The sequence below is a fragment of the Anthonomus grandis genome, chromosome 11 (assembly GCF_022605725.1).
Source record: "Anthonomus grandis grandis chromosome 11, icAntGran1.3, whole genome shotgun sequence".
In the NCBI taxonomy this organism is placed as follows: domain Eukaryota; kingdom Metazoa; phylum Arthropoda; class Insecta; order Coleoptera; family Curculionidae; genus Anthonomus; species Anthonomus grandis.
The window spans coordinates 7,967,519-7,985,449 of NC_065556.1; the positions used below are offsets into that span (position 1 = coordinate 7,967,519).

Consider the following 17,931-nt stretch of genomic DNA (forward strand, 5'->3'; position numbering starts at 1 on the left):
TGATACCAACAAGTTTGCCTTTACCCTTTCAAATGGTCAAAAATGCTAAAGTATGTACAGGAGCCATAAAGAAGTAGTTTGAGATAGGACACCGATGGCCGGAAGAGCGCCGTTTCCAAAATACAGTATATTGAAACTTTTCTGAAAAATCTTTTTTTTTCTGTTTAGAAACGCTTGTAGGGATTTGCATGAAACTTTTAGGCTTTAAATGATAGGTGGTAAGGCAACTCTTTGAGGAATTGCAGGTGATTTTATATATGGCGCACCCTACCTTTTGAAAAATTATATGGTTCTTTTGACCTCAGTTCTTGTTTTCATAACAATTATCGTAGTGTTGTAATCATGTGATTTTATTGTTTGTGCATATCCAGTTTTAGTCCCTTTCTCATGCATCTTAATGTAAGTTTTATGTCGTCAACGTCCAATTATTTATTCGTTAATTAATTAAGCTTTTTTATCATTATTGTAGATGTCATTTTTATTCATTGTTTTAACCTTTTGACCTTGCCGGAGGCACTATAGCTTTATTATGTATTGACGAAAACCTTCAATTTGTGTAAGAAATATTACCTTTTGTATTTTAACGCTTTGAATCTTTATCTTTCTAAGTTTCCTTGGTTCTCTATAGAACCCTGATGATGGACATGTTATATGTCCGAAACATGTAAGATTATTAATTTTTAAATAAATTTAGTGGAGGATGACCGACGCATTTTTAGTTATCCAAAAATTTTAATATCATTACAATAAGAAACACGAATAATTTACTAAACAATAAACAATTTAAGCAATAAAAAAATAATTTAAACAATAAACAACAAAAAAACAATTTAAACCAAATGCTTAAAGTGTCCTCCATGTATTTTCACACATTTTCTGCACCTACGTTGACCCAAGATGTACGCGAGCAAAGGTCCCTGGATCGTTTCTCAGAAAGTCCGCAGCCACCACAACTCTAGCAACTAGGTCTTCTCTATTGGTTACAGGTGTTGCGTAGATAAGCTGTTTTATGGCGCCCCATACAAAAAAGTCTACAGGTGTCAGATTAGGTGACCTTGCCGGCCAAGGGACTGAATCACCTCTACCAATCCACCTGTTGTTCTAGTTCTGATCTAGGAAAGCTCTTACATTACGATTTACTCGTAATGTAAGAGCTTTCCTAGCGCTGGACAGCCATCGTGCTGGAACCAGAGTTATTTCTGATCTCTCTAATATTCTCTCTGACAATATTATTTGCAATTGGGTATGGTATCTCGATTTTCTGCAAAAATTAACTTCCGATCTGATCTCCTAAAAAAGTGACTCCCATACCGTAAAAATAGGATGGTAGATATGCACCTACATCAAACAGAACAAAAACATGTACACACTTTGTTATTTTTATTATTTTTTTTATAGAGATTACCATGACAAACTGTCTAAAATTTTCGGGCAATAAAAAAAAACTTATATAATAAAAGTAATAAAATAAAGAACTCTGGTATGGATTTTATTTTTTTGCACCAAAACGGTGCGACGAACCGCAAAAATGCAAGGGCTGTGTTTTGTTAAAAATAAACAAAACATTCAGAAATTTTTTTTTTCAAAAAAACATTGGGGTACCTGTTTTTATAAAAAAATGTAACGTGCACGTGCTACAAGTCTGTCCCTGGACAAGTTAAAAAATTACTTGCAATTCCTCAAAAAGTTGCCTCTTCACCTATCATTTAAAACCTAAAAATTTCATTGAGGAAACAACTATTTTTTTTTTAAATTTCAACACCCTGTATTTTGGAAACGATTCCGACCATCGATGTCCTATCTCAAACTACTTTTTCATGGTTCTTGTATACCGGGTGACACTGAAAAGAGGGAACACTTAATAACTTTGTTACTTTTCAAGATAAATAAATGAAATTTGGTATATCGATAGAGTAGTTATAAGATCATCTTTTAGCATATTCTATTACTTTCCATCACTTCCGGTTTCACAGGATATGACACTAACTTTCTTATTTTAAATGGGATACTTAGTATATTATTACGTATTTCGTTAGCAAATAATATTCTGAAAACAATGATACTCTTCTACTTTTTGTTTTATACTCATAGAAAAAAAAATTTAAATTTTAAAATAGGATGCCCCTTGGATATGAATGCGTTGAAAGTTTTAATTTTTAATCAAGTTATCACGGAAAATTAGTTTTCATTGCATTTTATGACTTAAATCTTTTACACGCCTATTTAAAATGTCTGAATCATTAATTTTGGCATTTCCATTATTTTTTAAATAGCACATTATTAATTTAATTATTTGATATAATTATCTTTTAAATTGGTTGATAAATAAGTTCATAATGAGAAAAAAACTAAGTCACATAAATAAACGCATTTAATGAATAAAAATAGCATAGAAGGCTTTGAGTTCTTGAATGGCTGCGTTTTGACGTTCTTCATTAATTTTTCAATTGACAATACATGACATCTTGTTAAGCGAAATTATTATTTGTTATTTAAATAAATCTGGTAATATTTAAAATGTTTACCAATAAAGAAAAAAGTTGATATGCCGTACGCTATACTCCCGCGCATACGTACTTTCATTCGACAAGAAGGTGGTCGTTTCGAACAATACATGTGAACAGTTTTGTATTAAAATAATTTATAAACTTCATATATTTTTTTTAATTACCGTTTGTGTGTACCTATGTTATATTAGGTAAATGTTAAATAAAATATTATGTAGTATTAAGATATTGAAAAAAATATTATATTGAAAAATTTATTCTTTTATTCTTAAATAGTAATATGAAATTTGACAAAATATGATGTGTTATGTCACTTGAAAAAAAAATACGCAGGAGTGTCATTACAATGCTTCCTGTTCGTTCATTTTTGTGAATTAGTTTTCTTCTTCTTATGGGCTTATTTATCAACCGATTTGAAAAATAATCATATTAAATTATTGGGAGAAAGAAACCGCATTTCAAAAATAGTTGTTCCCAAGATTGTGCTATTTAAAAAAATAATGTAAATGCCAAAATTAATAATTCGGATATTTTAAATAGGCGTGTAAAAGATTTTAGTCATAAAATGCAATGAAAACTTGATTAAAAATTAAAACTTTCAACGCATTCATGGCACCCTATTTTAAAATAACGAACTAGAACAGAAACAGTTTTAAATGAAGAAATCAAATTGGCATTCACCAAGTCGGTAGTAGAAAATCCGAAAATTAGAGTAAGACCAATAAGGACTTGAAATTGAAATGAAATGAAAAGGACTTACAAATACAGAATCGTCACAGCAAAAACACTCCCATTAAATTTAGTTACATGAAGAATTCACCAAAAACATTATAGAAAAGTTCTAGCACAAACATTGCTCAAAATGTCTACTATTTTGCTCCAAACATAAATCAGCCCTACGTGCGAAAGATCTTCTAAAAGCACGAAGCGTAATAGGTGTAATATGTCTAAAAGATTGCGCTCCATCAGATCTTCCCTAGTTGTGGGTGTTATACGATAAACTTCGGATTTAACACTTCCCTACAAGAAGAAATCCAGGGGTGTTAATTCTGGTGACCAGCGGGATCTAAGTTTAATAAATATGTGTAGAACAGTTAATTTTAATATTTAAACTAGCCTTCCAGTCTATCTATTACTAAATTGGTATGTGATATGTTCCCTGACATTGCACTGAAGTGGGCCGGTGCCTTACTAAGTCGGGTATAGAAAATCCTCTCTTAAGAAATTTAGAAAAACTTCTCCTGTTATACGATCTTCAAAAAAGCATGGGCCAATAACAAAATCATGTACTATTCCACCCCAATCATTGAGGCTCCAAGTGTGTTAAAAATTATTGATAAAAACTCGATGGGGATTTTCTGTGTCGTAAAAATGAAAGTTATGTCGGTTCACAAAATCATTTCTGTGGAACATACATTCATCAATGAAGAGCACAAATTTAAAAAAATTATTATTGTCTGCTGCGTGATTTTGTGCCCATTGACAAAAACTTATTATTTTTTTTTAAATTCATTTTTAGCAAGTTCTTGATGTAACTAAGCATGATAGGGATGATATTTGTTTTTTTTAACATTTTCCCACGGACGATTTCGATATTCCTAAATTCTTACTTTCCGATGTTTCTACAATTGACGTGCTGATTGCCAATTGTTTTTTTTTAATTTAAAACTATTTTCGTTCTAGTTTCTAGAATCGTTCTTTTAAATTCTTCAACACTCTATTTATAGGATGTCGGTTATTAGAAATTTTTTTCTAATAAACTCTTAAAGCCAAAAAACAGTTCCCAAGGCATTCACCGATAAGTCATATTTACTAATTCTCGCTGAGAGTAATTCATTTTGACACAAATTTATTTAACATGAATGATAAGTAAACATTATAATTAAAATACGTCACACAACAAAGAATAAATGAATCATGGCAAATTTTTTACTTGTTTTATAAATGTTTGTTTTTATTTGAAATGAGATAAGCATCAATGATTAATATTACTTGTCTCTACTACTATTATTATATTATGGTTATTACAACTATTGAGTTTTTTCTTACTAGAAAGTATTCAAAATAGAATTGAACAGAGAAACACAGTGCATGTCACTCTGATTCCATAAAATATCTATTAATTGTTTTTCGTCGTAGTGTCGAAAAATATGTGTCATTCTTCAAAAGATAAAATGAACCTAGCCAAGGACTCTACATAGATTGTTTGGAGTTTTTAAAATTTTTTTGGCCTTAATTATTTTAGCTCAAGCAAAGTATTTAAAACAGTTAAAAAAATCACTGCATTTAATCATTTATTTAAATCGTTACTTCAGTCATTGTTTTGTACAAGCAATATAAGTTGTTTCACTTACATGGAATTTCACTTCATTTGGCAACGCGTTCTAATGTAATGTTTCTGGATATTTCGTAAAAATCTTAATAGAGAAAACGAAATCTGAAAACAATGGTGAATATTTTGAAAAAGATAAATCAGAAATAAGCAATAAGAAAGAAATATTTCAAATTCATAAGAATTACTAAATCAAATAACGTATTTTCTCTAATAAGATCATCAGACCATTTTTTAAATTTATGTCAAAACAATAAAATCATTTAATTAATTATAATATGTATAATACAATATATAAGATATAATTAAATAAAACAAAAATAAATATACTAAACCATGCCAATGCCCATGGCAAATTGATAAATATTTAGTTATTATTTAAGATTCTGATTTATAATAACCGAAAATGGGAATCTCAAAAAGCAAATTTAAAAAAAATCTAATTATAAACCTCGCCACCATTTAGTCATTGTATCTACAAAAACTAACCGAGGTCGAAAAAAGTTGTCTTGTCGAAAAAAGTGTTTGCTTAAATCATTTATTAATTTTATATTCTTTAACTAGTCAGGATTCACCAAGAAAATTTTGATAAATTATTACTTTTATTTCAACAAGCAAAATTAAATTCTTGTGATGTTTTAGTTTTACTGAGTGTTTTCAGTTAACATCTTGTGAATGCTTTATTAGTCCAAACTCAAATATTAATTTATTAATTGAGGATTTACAGGCGTTTTTGATGACCAATTTGCAAATTAATATTATTACAAATTAATATCTTTACAGGGGATATAAATATTGACTTGAAGGACGTAAATAGCAGTATAGTAAATAAATATTTCTGTCTCATGTCAGATTATTGTTTTTATATTAAACTGGTGTTTTTTATATTAAACACCTAGACATGACTTAGACTTCTGCTTAGACCATTTTTTTATCAACACTAGCACAACGACAAAACAAGTGGTAATATATAAATTCTTACATATTACATACTTGTGTCACAGATTACTATCCAATTATGGTCAATATATCGCAACACAACACTCAAAATTCTCCTTTTTAACAAATAGACAAGATAAATATCCCAAAAGAAAACTTATTAACTTGAAATTATTTAAAATAAACTTCATAAATTATGACTGGAGGTTATAGAAATTTAGGATTCTGAACACGCTACATTTCTGAACATGCTAAATTATTTTTGCTAAGAAACTTATGAAGGCATCTGAAAGAATAGAAGGGTTTAAAAATAATAAAAAGAGGGTAAAGGAATAGATAATAAGAGACTGCCTCAATTAAACACAGGGATAGACTGCAGAAGAACCTACAAAAACATTACGATCATAAATTACATAACATTTACAAAGCTTTTAGAAATCATTTATATAAACTAATACATATAACAGAGTATACATTTTACAAAAACACAATAAATAGGAAAAAGAATGATATAAAAAAAGTATATAAAATTATAAATAATATAACCGGTGAAGGCAACGTTAAAAAGAGCAATACATTGGTTATTAAGGATGAATAAGACCAACTTTTTAACGATTCTCTGGTAATGGCAAACATTTGCAACAAATACTTTGTGGATTTCAGTACAGAATTAGAAAAAAGAAATAAAAGTGCCCTTGCTACCACATATATTAGACCCAAATCAAAGTCCCAACTTATTTCTGTTATTAAAACCAGTGTCATTTAAGGAACTTATATATATCATCATTAAAATCAGATAGTAGTCCAGGGATGGACAGAATAACCAGCAGGATATTAATTATAATTCAGCCTTTTATTGTTTTATCCTTACAACACATAGTAATACAATCTTTATAACGGGAAAAGTACCAGAACACTTTAAAGTCTCAATAACAATAACAATTCATAAGGCCGAATCACGAAATAAAATTCAAAATTATCGACCAATTAGTCTAGTTAATAATCTAGCTAAAATATTTGAAAAAATATTAAAGGATAGACTGATATTTTTTTAAGCAAGCGAAAATCTGATCGTCGAGACAATATGGATTTTTAGAAGAAGGAGACGGACTACCGATGTTATTAGAGTGGCTTACTTTAGAGATCGCCAAATGCCTTGACGATCATGAAAAGGTGATACTAGTTTTCATGGACCGTGTTAAAGCTTTCGACACAGTGTCTCACCAAAACCTCTTTGATGTTCTTGAACATTATGGAGTGAGAAGCATTGTGTTGGAAGTCATTAAAAGTTAATTATCCTCAAGAAAGCAATACACTTAAGTAAATATTAACTTAAGTTCCCAGAAATATATAAAATCGGCGTTCCTTAAGGGAGTATAATGGGACCTATTCTTTTCATTACCTATATAAATTCATTACTTGAACTAATTTAAACTTCTTGCAGTATTTGAGGTTTATAACTTAATGAAATTTTAGTACCTTTCTGTTTTATTCATGCCAGTATTTGAATATCTTATATATTGTATATATCGCAGGCTTATTGTAAATTCAGTCGTATTGTAAGACGCCTAGGCTTTTTCAATATGCCTAGGCATATTGTCATATAGTTCAAATAATTCAAAATATCACAATTTGACTAATAATTTTAGGCGTATTACAATATGACACTGAATCTTGGTAGGCTTATTGTTAAATTCAATCTGTACGTGAGTATATTACAATATGACTACATGAGATCAGGCGTATTATAATACGACTGACGGCCATCCAGTCGAATTATTATATAAAAACAATATCATCTCGGCTTTGGTTCATTGCAGTTAATTTGTTATTTGTATGTATAATATAGTTATTATAGAAATAGATGTAGTATGTATAGCTAAAAATCTTGGCCTTGGACTTTTTTTAGCTTTAACAAAACTAGTAGTAGAGAGGAAAAAAGAATTGAGCTATAAATATTTTAAATAAAAATTTATTTGGAATAAAAGTAAAAATTACAGTTCTAGAGTAATTATTTACTGTTGGTGGATTTTAGTTGGAGTTATAGGTCTAAGCTAGAAGAACACTTTGAAAAAAAATTGTATTTGCTGACGTTTTGATTTAAATTAGATCATCCTCAGAGCACTAAAAACCGGTAAAATTTATGTTAATATTATAAATACCTATGGACAATTAAATCAGAGTTAATAATTATCTGTATAAAATGGATATGATTTAAATATACAGATAATTATTTACTCTGATTTATTATATTATCATAAATTTTGTCTGTTTTTAGTGCCTTGAGGATGATCTAATTTAAATTGAAACATCGGCAGATACAAGCATTTTTCTCCAAAGTGTTTTTTCTTTGACCTAAATCCGTTAAAGAGAATTTAATGTTTTTGAAAATATACAAATATACCAACAGTTTAAGGTTGAGGTCACAAACAAAAGATAAAATTATTATTTATTACAGCATGGTCCGCTTTTATGACATTTGCTACTACATTTCATATGAGTATTAAAACATAAACATTTATTGTTGCGACACTGTACCTTGCTTGGTTTACAAGAACACTTTTTAAAACCCTGTCCTTCAAACTTTGAAAACAATCTTAGAGCTTCCCTTAAGGAAATTGACTTTTCTTCCGGGATGTTAATTATGGTATTATTTTTGCAATAAGAAATTTCATTCCTGGAAAACCATCGATTTAAGATGCCATGTGTAGTACCAATTTGATAAACACCATTAGTTACATTTACTATGGCTCCTAATATATTCTTGGGATCAAGTGGTCCTCTACCTTAGGAACCTCGATTGCAACAATTTGGAATTTAAGGAAATTGATTTAGGCAAATTATTGTCACACTTTATACATCTTACGGTGGAAGCATCTGTAATAGTTTCTTTATTGTCAATCTGAGGTTTTTGCTGAGAAATATTTCCATGAAATTTTTCCACAAATTCCTCTGTAGCATTATCATCAATATACAGTGTTTCTACTCCATGGTTTGCTTCTAAATCGTCTATTGGTTCTTCTAACTCATAGGTAAGTACCAGTCATCTGTATTATTTAAGTCGGTAACTACTGAAGTCTCGATTTCTTTATAAATGTCAGTAGAATATTTGTCGTCAGTGTGATTGCTAATCGTGTCGACTTGTAAGGTAGTTATTGTGGCATCGTGTACTCCATCAGATGTTTCGTAGCGATCAGCTAAAGTATCTTCTGGACAACCTCTAGTTGAACTATTATTTAAAGTTGTTTCTAAATCTTCTTCTTTGTTTATAGTATGAATAACTTAATAAACAAACCAACTTAAAAATCTTTTTTTTGATTTGAAATTTGTATGGGGAACGTTTAATGATCCTGTGATAGGAAGAATTTTTTTGCCACTGAACAAAATTGCAGCTAAGGGACCAGTTTGTTGAATTATTATCTTTTAGTCAAGATTTAAGCATATTTTCCACATCCTGGTTTGATCTTTCAACACTTCCTTGACTTTGCGTGTGACGCGGGCGTCCATTAATGATCTTGCAAGAGGGCCATTTAGCAACCATTTCATGGATTATCTGGTTTACAATTCTCTTCCATTATCACTTTGCAAGATAATAGGAGCTCCGAATTCTAAAAAAATTTTTAGAAGTTCTTCGCATACATCTTTGGCATTCTTAGATTTTAAAGGTCTGAGATGAATAAATTTGGTAAGATGGTCCTGGTAATTCATTAACCATTTATATTCTCCATCAGGCGTTGACTGTAAATCGATAAGGTTTACTTGTCCGCGATGATTAAAATCTTTGGATATAATGGGTTTCACTACCACACCTTTTGTAGGAAGTTGCTTTTTTTCCGCACAGGTTGTACAACATTTAACAAATATTTTTACTGCTGGTCTGGGAATTGCATACTAGGATTTCAATGCCATTAACATCTTATCGCGGCCTCCGTGACCCGTACCTATATGAATTTCAATTAATTTGTTATAAAACTCTTCATAGGCAATTATAAAAATGATGTGATCATCTTCCTTGGTTCTTTTTTTAATTACTTTTCTAGTTCCACCAATTTCTATAGTTTCATAAATACGTGAGTAATACAGCTGGTTATTATTCCTTCTAGTTCCTTTATTTTTTGCTTCCCGGGAACTAACTAAAATATCGCTTATTTTTTCTAGGGTCCATGGTCTTTTACTGCTTTTTCCGTATTCTGAAATTAAAAGACGTATTTTTGTCAATTTTGTAAAATAATAATTCCAAAGTTCCCAATATGAAATGTATAGAATAATGTAACTTTTTTTAGCTAAATTAATAATATTTATTAGTTTATCTCCGCCACTAGCTAATGTAAAAACTTCATATTTCTTACAGTTGTGGCTCTTCATGCTACTAATACTTGTGCAATAACCCTTCCCCCCATAAAAACGCAGAAACACGTGAAATTACATTGAATTTTGCGCCCCCTCCCATAAAAACACAGAGACACATGAAATTACATTGAATTTTGCATATTTTAGTGCTTAAGATCCCCTCCCCCCAAACCCCTCCAAAAGTTACTGTCTAGTTGCACCACTGGACTTTTGTATTAATTTCGTATCTTAAGCAAAAAGTGTCTAATATAAAAGAAATATAAAGTTGTCAACAAAGAAAATTGTGCACGTGAATCCCGCCATTCCCGCCAATGCAACCGCGGTAAAATTAATATTTTGAGGTTACAGTTATGTTTATATAGTTTACTTACCATTATAAAACTTCTCTAGTTCTATATAATAATTGTCTTTATTCACAAACATTAAATTACTGTTCAACCTAAATTAAATGATAGAATTAATTAAAAGAGCTATTCACAACTGCAAATAGTCAATATAGCGCCGACAAGAAAAAACAAAGTTGATGATGGCTCTCTAAAGACAGAACTTCGTATTTTAAATTTAAAGAAGTCATCGTATATGGGCGAGAAAAAGTGGTCACAATAATGTATTCATTTAATAAATAATTTTTTCTGCACAATTTTTCAGATATTGAATCACATGACAAAATGGGTTACTTTTTACAAAAAATTATTGATCAAGAAGTTATATTACCATAGATATTAAGTCTTATGAATTATTTCAATTGATCTTTATATTTACGTGAAACCTACTTATATCTTAAAATTTGTTCCATATATTTTTTGTGAATTAGTTTTTCGTTAATTAAGTGCAACAGGCTTTTTATTTAAAAGCTTGACCCTCTTGAACACAAAATAGAGAAAACATCATTTTTGTTGTTGGAATTATAACTTGTATGAAACTTTGTTGGTAATTTTGTAAAAATAGATTTTTATATATATTTTTGTAATAATTTTTGTTTAAAAAATTTAACTTGTAAGAAATTTCAATATGCCTCCACCCTTAAGTACATCACTCATCACTTGACCACCTAAATGACACCACTGTGTTAGATGTACGTTTAAAAAAAATAAAAACATACTTGGCAGCATCATCCATGTCTTAAGAAAATAACTGGAGATTCCAGCGCCTTTGAAAACCTAAGTCCTCAGTCAAAGAAGCCAAGATCACGCAGCTTAAATGAATCGTTCCTAGATTTTCTGCTTCGCGACTTCGGCTTCGCCAGCTTCAGCAGCACCACACGGTGCAGGAAACTGAACGGTAATCGATAGTTGACCGGGTACATTTTTTAACACAGGATTGCGTATCTTAAAACAGGATCGTTATCCCAAATATTTAATCAACGGTTAAAGAGAGAGTCAAATGAGACTCCCATTTCAGAAAAAAAATATAGGTGATTCCATTAAAAAAAAATCAAATTATGTACCATGCTTTTTTGGGACACCCTGTATCAACCAAACTAATTAGCAGGAAAAGAAGATATCCAAATTGGTATAATAAGTATGTTATTGAATTAACACTGAAACTAAAAAAAAAGAAAAAGCTTATAAAGATTATCGCAAGCACATGATTAACTATTACTACAATATTTTTAAAGATATATGAGGAAAAAATTTAAAATCCTAATAGACTTGGCATATAAAAAATATATTCAGTTTACTGAGAAAATATAAATATATTTTCTTTTATAATTCAGAATTTGAGTCTTTTATACAAACAAAAAAAAGGAATTTCTATGATACGGAGTGTTTTGATCGGCTCTAACAAATATTCTTCATCTAAGGATTGTTAATGTGTTTTCAAGTTTCTTGGAAAGTGTTTTTACAGTTTTTACTTAAACCATATATTTTTAAGCAACGATAAATTTATAAAATACTAACGAAAATTAGATCATTATTGCATCCAAAAAACTAAAAATAAACAAATATCCGGCATTGATCAAATACCCAGTTTTGTTGTTAAGGAGCCTTTTCTACATCGCTTTGCGAGAATATATTTAACCTCTGAAAACTGCCCGTGTTTCCCCAATATTTAAAAAGGTGGTAGAAATTGCATACTTTATTATAGGCCTTTTTTGATTATATTCTATTCTAGTGTAGTTTTTCCTTCTTTTTTTTAAATTTGTATTTATGCTCAAATTTACACACAAGTTAAACGCTTATTTTTGGACCAACACGGGTTTATGGAAAAAAGGTTCATGCATTACTAACTTGCGCTGCTTATCTCAGTTTATTTATTTAGTCCTAGATGATCGGGGTCAAGATGTCATCTATACAGATTTTCAGAAAGCATTTGATCAGATCGATGTCTATATAGTTTTATATAAATTATAATAGTTAGGGTTCTCTGAGTTCTTAAACTTATTAAATCGTGTTTGTAGAGACGCCAATTCTGCCATTCATCAGAATATCTCGTAAGTCAGGAGTTCATTTGTAATAACTATTGTTTAATTTTTTTTTTTAAATACATTTTTGTATTTCCTGTAAGTGGGTGACTATTCGAAATAAAGTGCAATTTATAATAATTAGTTTGTGATTTTTTTTTAAATTTAAAGGCTCTTGTTACTTAGAAATACAAATAAAGTATTTACTTACCAATTGCCATCCAGTAAACATATTTTAGCCAGGTATCCTTATTGATATGTGTCATAAGATAAATATTTATGAAAATGCTTATTCCAGGAATCCAAGGAACTAATGGGACCTAAATACAATACTTCATGAAAATCGAATATTTCTGAGGTCTAGCTATATCTTAACTAAGTCGAACCAACTCTGATGGGTATAAAACATATTTTTAGATTTAAAGCTTTAGTCGAGAAATGGCCTAGTCAACGGTTTACTATTGCTGAATCTGATCTTTTATTAAGAGAAGATCAAACCGCTATTGGGAATTGAATCTATAATTACATAAATGCGGAAAATATATGAGGGTACGTTTTATATATTTTAATATAACTTAATGTTCGTTTAAAAATTGAATTCTAACTGAAAAAAAACCTATTTATTCACTGCATTGAAACCATAAACTTTCGTTAAGATGAACTTAATAAAAAATATGTATATATGTATTTTTTATTAAGTTCATCGTAAAAAACGTACCTTAAAACCGAGTTCCATATCAGACGTCGGTTGAAATGAAACAATGAAGAGTAATAGAAGAAGAAATATTCCCAGAACAACACATATACTTATCAGCCATGCTTCACCTCTGTATAAATTGTCTTCGAAAATAGTCATTAGACCGGATAGAATAAAGCAAAGCGTAACTAAAAAATACATATTTAAATTTAACAAAATTAATGGATTTTCTAATAAAAATTACTTACAGAAAATTATAATAAGCCATGAAACAACAGATGATGTCAATTTTGTTGGATATGTCGTTTGGGAAGACATAGTCTGTTTTATAAATGACTTTAGCGTGATAGTCTCGGGAACATCAGTTTTCTTTGAGTCAGGAGCGTATCTAAAAATATTGAGTTATTTGTTTACTTTCTGGAATTTTGTTAATATACATGATAAATATAATTTAAGCAACTAAAAGTTTAAGATCTCCCTCCACTGAAGTTATAATCAAAAGAGTTTTTTACAACGTAAGTTCAAAATCAGTGTTTATAAATATAGACACACAACTGGCATCTGAAATTTAACATCTATAAAGAGTTCGAACACCAACACTTTTATGTATAACGGGTGGTGTATCGCCAAGCTGGCCATATGAAACCCCATATAAATTATGATATTTTAAAATAATGTTTCTCTTGTATATTTTACAGAAAAATCGTATTGACTTTTTTAAAGGTGCGAGTAAGATAAGCCATTTATAAGTAGTAGAAAGTAATTTCATTACTTTCTAATAAGCGATTTAGAATTTATTTGAAAATATAAAACCACCAGGCAAATTTTCAAAATGTTATGTTGAAGTGTTCTATTTATTGTAGTATGATCTATTTACTACACGGGAAAGAGTTTTCGAAAAGTCCCCGAAATGTTCTCTCCGAATTTCCCTGATAGGCATTTTCCAACTAAAACAACAGGGCAGAATATTGTTAATTATCTTGAGACTAAGGGTACGGTAATTACTAATTACATATACTCAGAGCAAAACAATAATGATGACAGAGCTGGAGAAAGTAATTCAGATTTTAAAATTTAGCAGCAGAACTCTTGGAGAAGTTGTAGGAAAAGATCTTAGTATTGCGCACACTAAAAAATTCAAATACCATTTCTTTAAATATAAAAAAATCAGGAACTAAGGGAAAGTAATACACTCCGAAAAGCAGATTTCTGTTTTGAAGTTAGGGATAGGGCGAATAACCACAGGTATTTTTTAGGCAGTGTTTGTTTTGTAGACCAATGTACCTTTACTTTAAATAACGAGCCAAGTGTTTATTTAGGCACAATTTCCCTACTTAATTTCTTCTTAGTTGATGGTCCTGGAACACCATTTTCATATTCACAGTTTGTATCACTTCCTGCCATAATTTCTTATTCTTCACCCGAAAATTCACAAAATATGAAGTATAGAATAAATTTATAATTTTATTCACGTAAAACGTAGAATAATTAATACATTGAACAACAAAAATTAATTTATAGAATTTATATTTTTTTTGTTAAAGAGCAAAATGAAATTACGAAATAATCAAGAAATCCCCATTCGCGTAACGCTAGCAAACTCGCAAACGAACTACTGAAATATATAAATAAGCTCTTAATTGCCCTCCCCCTCTCCTCTTATTTAGCACACATCATTAGCAACCTAAATACTACTTTTTGGTTCCTAGCTCATTTTGCAAAATGTCAAAATGGCGGCGAGAAGTCCTTTTGAAAAATAAAATTAAATAGAAGGAAGGGTCATGTGATACATTGTTTGAAAGCTCCCACTGAATGCTTTATGGTTCTGGAATATTAAGTCAGTACTTCTACCCATAGCAAAATGGCAGCTTTTCAAAATCTTATTTTTCGCATTTTTATTTCTATTTGAAATAATTAAACTTTAGGTAATACAGAAATGTAACTATTTCACTACAAAACATGTTAAAAATAAGCATTATTTCGCTTAAAAATACAAAGTCTTAATTTTAATATTTTTTTGTTAACGAAAGAGTATTGATTACAAAATTCTGCAAATAAACCTATAGCGCTGTTTTTTTCTTAAATAATATTGTTGAAAACATTTAATTCGATGATTAAATATAATACTAATAAATGAAAAATAATTTCATTTCTCATATTATAAAAAAAAAATTGGTTCTTACCTTAGCACTAATACACATGCCGCAACCATGGAATATGCCAGTAGTGTCCCAATTGACATCATTTCGGTCAGCTTGCTTAGCTCGAAGATACAAGCCAAAATCCCTAGGAGGCATTTCATTTAAATGAGATTGTTTTAATATAATCAAATTAACGTGGGCATCGTTATAATAGTATTAATGACAATTTAAGAAAAACACAAATTACCAGTAACAGCACCAGCTAACAATGTACCCATAAAAGGTGTCTGAAACTTAGGATGTACTTTGGACAAAGTTCTGAAAAGCAAGCCGTCTGAGGCCATTGCATAGATAATTCTTGGAAGTGGAAACATTGCTCCCAATAAGCTAAAATATATATATACATATATATATTGTCCGAAAAATATTTCTCTTGTATAAAAATACCTCGAAAACAACCCACAACAAGCTCCTATACTAACTATATATTTGATAGTTGTCCACCCGATCTGTTCATATACATGAGGTAATGGGGCGGTGGTATCTTGTTCATAATAAGGTAGCATCATAGTTAAGACAGTGGACATTCCAAAATAAGATAAAAAAACTATAAGTAGGGACATTACTACTCCGATTGGGATAGACTTTTGGGGCGTTTTTGCTTCTTCGCCTAATAGAATTTTTTTTTTAATTTAATCCATATTTTCGAATCCAAAACTAAATTTATTACCTGCCGTGGCTATACAATCAAATCCAATAAATCCGTAAAAACATTTTGCAGCCCCTTTAATGATTCCTTTGATGCCATAAGGTGCAAAACCACCCATTCCTATTCCCATTGCTTCTTGGGCCGTTCTGTTCCAATTAGCTGCATCAGCTTTATATTATAAAAAATATTATGACGTTATACTACTAGAGATTATAGTTATTACCTTTAAATATCCCAGATATAATAACCAAAAGTACTATTATAATGTTTACTAACGTAAACACATTGTTGACTAGCGATGATTCTTTTGCGCCAAACGCCAACGCCACTGTAAGTAAAATCTATTAGCAAATATATTAAATAAGGCAAAATAGTTATACCTTACCAGCAAAAACAATTGACAATGCTAAAGAAAAAATATCGGCGTACGTCGCAATTTGTCCTCCATTCATTGGCATTGTCTGCATGAAGTAGTTTGACATTGTCTTATTTGCCATATTATCAAAATATAAAAAGAGTGCTTTAACACATGATGCAGATCCTAGAATTTGTAGAAAGATAATATTTAAAACAATAAAAAAAAGTTTTTCCTAGCACGCAAATATAAACCTGGCTTTCGTTACCTCTTAAGAATCAAATTAGTTTCAAGTGGCGAAAAGCGGTGATTTCTGACGACTGTAATATTGAGTTTAGGGAAAGCGCACACAAGTCAGACATTACCCCTATTGAGACAAATAGACTACTTTTCTAATAAACGAAAATGAAAAATTGAATGTTTTTTAATCGAATATAAATTACCTGGAGGGACGAAAGTTTTTGGTCCATAAGTTGAACATTAGTATCGGCCTGCCAAAAAAATGACAGTGGCATGACAGTGGATAGTTAATCAACTTTTGCTTTACAACTTTTTTTTCCTCCCGAGCAGACTTGTATTTAACTTGACAAAAATCCATAATATGCGCATCCGTTAAGAGGCAACGAAAACTGAACCAATTGCATAACCATTCTATAAAAAATGACTTATTTAGTGTTTTGATAATAATTTAATCTTACCTATAAGATATTCTAGTATGAGATTCCAACCTATAATAAATGCAAAAAACTCGCCTATGCAGACATAACTGTAAACATATGCAGATCCTGCTTTTGGAACTCTGGCTCCAAATTCAGCATAACAAAGACCTAAAAAAATATTTATAGTAAAGCATTTGGAAATGTGATTTATTTAAAGAAAAAAAATTATATTAGTTTTTGGCTAATATTCTCGAAATATTTGTAGCAAAAATATTCTGTGTGAAAAAAGTATAATAAACTATTATTTTAAGTGGAAAACAATGTTTATTGATAAAATTGTAAAAATATAAATGTGTATATAAGACCTGCTTTTTTAGTAGATTTTTCAATATCAATTATTTTATATTTAATATTCCTGTTATTCTGCACAATATACATATTTTTAATTCAGGAGTAAGCTTCTTACAATAATCCTTTGAAATGCTTGACAGAAACAATAAATTACTCATCGCTTTCTCTTATTTAAGGTTATATTGTTAGGAATTAATAATACTAGAAATAATATTTAAGTTATGAGCCCCCTAGAAAAGCGAGGAAGAATCGCATTTTGATATAACCTGCCTGTCTGATCTGAAGTCCTTGTCAATATCGAGCTGTTTTCAGGAATATCGATTATTGAAACCTGATTTAATAACATTTTAAGGGAGGTCGAAATAAAGAACAAGCCAAACTTAAGATTGCATAGAAAAAATAAAACTAAATCACCGAGAATAACCCAACAAAGCTTCTCAACTAAATTCCGAAATAAGAAAAGCACTAGCAGAAAAGGATGGAACTA

At 30.0% G+C, this 17,931-nt stretch overlaps 1 protein-coding gene across 1 annotated transcript in view; it reads right to left on the reverse strand.

Moving 5' to 3' along the window:
* Positions 1–17,931, reverse strand: part of LOC126741998 (cationic amino acid transporter 2) — a 42,893-nt gene that overhangs the window by 9,704 nt on the left and 15,258 nt on the right. Inside the window, exons 3-12 of the mRNA XM_050448521.1 lie at positions 17,133–17,261; positions 16,465–16,620; positions 16,303–16,407; positions 16,101–16,247; positions 15,818–16,040; positions 15,618–15,757; positions 15,413–15,515; positions 13,478–13,617; positions 13,251–13,417; positions 12,744–12,852 (exon numbers count right to left, since the gene is read on the reverse strand). Of these exons, the coding sequence (XP_050304478.1) occupies positions 12,744–12,852; positions 13,251–13,417; positions 13,478–13,617; positions 15,413–15,515; positions 15,618–15,757; positions 15,818–16,040; positions 16,101–16,247; positions 16,303–16,407; positions 16,465–16,620; positions 17,133–17,261 (1,419 nt within the window). The remainder of the gene's footprint in view (positions 1–12,743; positions 12,853–13,250; positions 13,418–13,477; positions 13,618–15,412; positions 15,516–15,617; positions 15,758–15,817; positions 16,041–16,100; positions 16,248–16,302; positions 16,408–16,464; positions 16,621–17,132; positions 17,262–17,931) is intronic.